This window comes from Engraulis encrasicolus, chromosome 14, assembly GCF_034702125.1.
Source record: "Engraulis encrasicolus isolate BLACKSEA-1 chromosome 14, IST_EnEncr_1.0, whole genome shotgun sequence".
In the NCBI taxonomy this organism is placed as follows: Eukaryota; Metazoa; Chordata; class Actinopteri; order Clupeiformes; family Engraulidae; genus Engraulis; species Engraulis encrasicolus.
The window spans coordinates 20,883,315-20,885,558 of record NC_085870.1 but is presented as its reverse complement, the minus strand read 5'-3'; the positions used below and the strand labels follow the sequence as shown (position 1 = coordinate 20,885,558).

Sequence of the window (2,244 nt, the reverse complement as noted above, 5' to 3'; positions counted from 1 at the left end):
ACACACACACACACACACACACACACACTGCAGCATGCCTTGGAGCAGGTGTCCAGGATGTGTGCTCCCAGCGTCAGGCCCGGCAGGATGCGTGCGTCCTGGTTGATCTCGTCCAGAGCCAGCAGCATGGCCTCCAGCCGCTGGATGCCGCGGTCCTCGTTGATCTGGCCGCAGTCCTCCGAGCCGTCGCCCTTCTCGTGCACCGGGAACAGGCCGCCAATCACCAGGTCGCCCTGAAGCCAGTCAGTAAGGGCATAAGCTGAGTCACTTTCGGACTGTCTTGTAAAGTAGGCCTAAGTTTTGTGACTGTCTTGCTAATGAGGTCACTTTATGTAACTGTGTAGGGGTGTAGTGGGCGCGGTACGCGGGGGTACGCAGTCCACCCACTTCTCCTGAAGTGAGATTTTTTAAAAAAAATCTTCTGCCCATGTTTGAATACAAAAAGGAATGATCACATAGCAGTATTGCAGGTGATTGACCAAACAGATGAAAACGGAGAAGCAATGACGGTAGATTAAGGACAGTTGGGGTGTTTGACATGATAATTTGCCTAATTATTTGATGACGTAAAAAATCTTGTACTCCCACTTTAAAAATCCCCACTACACCACTGGTTGTAAGGTACTGTATGTAAAGTCACTGTGTGAATGTCTTGTGAATTAGGTAAAGTCACTTTTGTGACTTTTGCAAATATAAATAATAATGAAAACACACATACTACACACATAGGCCTACAACAATGGGCCTAATACAAGAACAAATATGTACAATACTGTATATACTAACAAAAACGAAAACAAAATATATTGTATATAACAAAAACCTTGATGATGATCTCCCGCTTGGCGGGCGGGTCGCCTGGGCTGGGTCGGCCGGGGCTGGACAGGACTGCTGGGGCCAGCAGGAGAACCAGGAGCAGGAGGAGGTGGAGGAGATGGAGGGGGACGGAGCCGTGGGGGAGGCGGCCTAGGTGAGGGGGTGACGAGGATGATGACGTGAGCTGCCTCGATAGGACGTGGGATACTTCGGATAGTGCCATGTTCTGATTGGTTGACACGCAGAACGGCTCGGTGTTGGTTGGTTCAGTTGTGATGTGACGTTTCTATTTTTTTATGTTTGAATGTTGACTGGGTGGCGTTCAAGTGGTAGGGTGGTCATCTTTGCTTGGTGCCTAGTGGGACGGAGACAGAAAATACAGTTTGTAACACGAGAATTTAACAGAAGAAAATAAACAGATCTGTACACTGGGAATGTGTCTTCTGTCAAGTTTGCTTGTCAGCTTTGTTTGGTGCCTTGTGAAAAAAATAGTGCCTTGTGAAAATTAGGCTATGTTAGGACCTCTTTGTCTTTGTTTCTTTAGTCAAAATAATTTGGTAGACTTTGCAAATACTTCACATACTGAGCCACATCGATAAGGAACCAACTCTTGAATAAAAGATGTGTGATAATTATTAAGGTTCTAAATGTAATTACTTTTGGCACACTTGATTAAAAGTGTTTTTTTTTTTTTACTGTAGATTCAGCGTATCTGTAATAGTTTGGGGTGAACTAAACCAGTAGTCCCTTAATGCGCCCCATACCTCCAGTGGCACGCTGTAATAGTAATTGAGATGTAACTACCATAGCACTACAATACTATGACCCAACACAGGCCCTTTAGTAATGCACCACGACTTGGTCATTACCATTCTGGTAACAAATGTATAAAGCCGTGTCTTAAGGGGTTAAGCCAGTGGGACTGACTTGTGAAGCTGACCTGCGGTACGGCGTTGTAAAGAACAACCAAACTAGAACTTCATTACTCATCTCAAATACCGGTTACCATAGAAACAGGCCAAAGGGAGGGTGGTATGGAGTTCAGCTTTATTTCACAGGAAACACAAGATTTACTGAATCACACTCTCCTCATCAAACACTTCCTTTGTGTGTTGTTATCTACCTAGAGTAAATTAAGACATGAATGTGTTTTGATATGAATGGTTGGGCTCTGCAAAATAGTTGTGAAAGACTTGTATGATGGAGGGCCATGGGAGCAGAGGTAGGCTATATGCAGAGAGGGAGTGACTGTTTATGTTGTAACTTGATCCAGACTCGACTTGGACTTGAATTTCACTCTCACCTTTGTACGAGAGGCATCATATAGTTTTGGGAACTGTACACACACAGACTTTAAGCTATTTTACCAGGGGTGCATAAAACTGTCAAAACCAATAAAGCACACTTTAACCCTGAGGCATTTCCCAT

The 2,244-nt window shown here is 44.6% G+C and overlaps 1 protein-coding gene across 1 annotated transcript in view; it reads right to left on the bottom strand.

Moving 5' to 3' along the window:
- The window catches only part of LOC134462999 (metabotropic glutamate receptor 2-like), a 48,637-nt gene extending 47,598 nt beyond the window's left edge, over positions 1 to 1,039 (bottom strand). The window contains exons 1-2 of the mRNA XM_063216258.1: positions 824 to 1,039; positions 39 to 233 (exon numbers count right to left, since the gene is read on the bottom strand). Of these exons, the coding sequence (XP_063072328.1) occupies positions 39 to 233; positions 824 to 1,039 (411 nt within the window). The remainder of the gene's footprint in view (positions 1 to 38; positions 234 to 823) is intronic.
- Between the last annotated feature and the right edge of the window lie 1,205 nt (positions 1,040 to 2,244).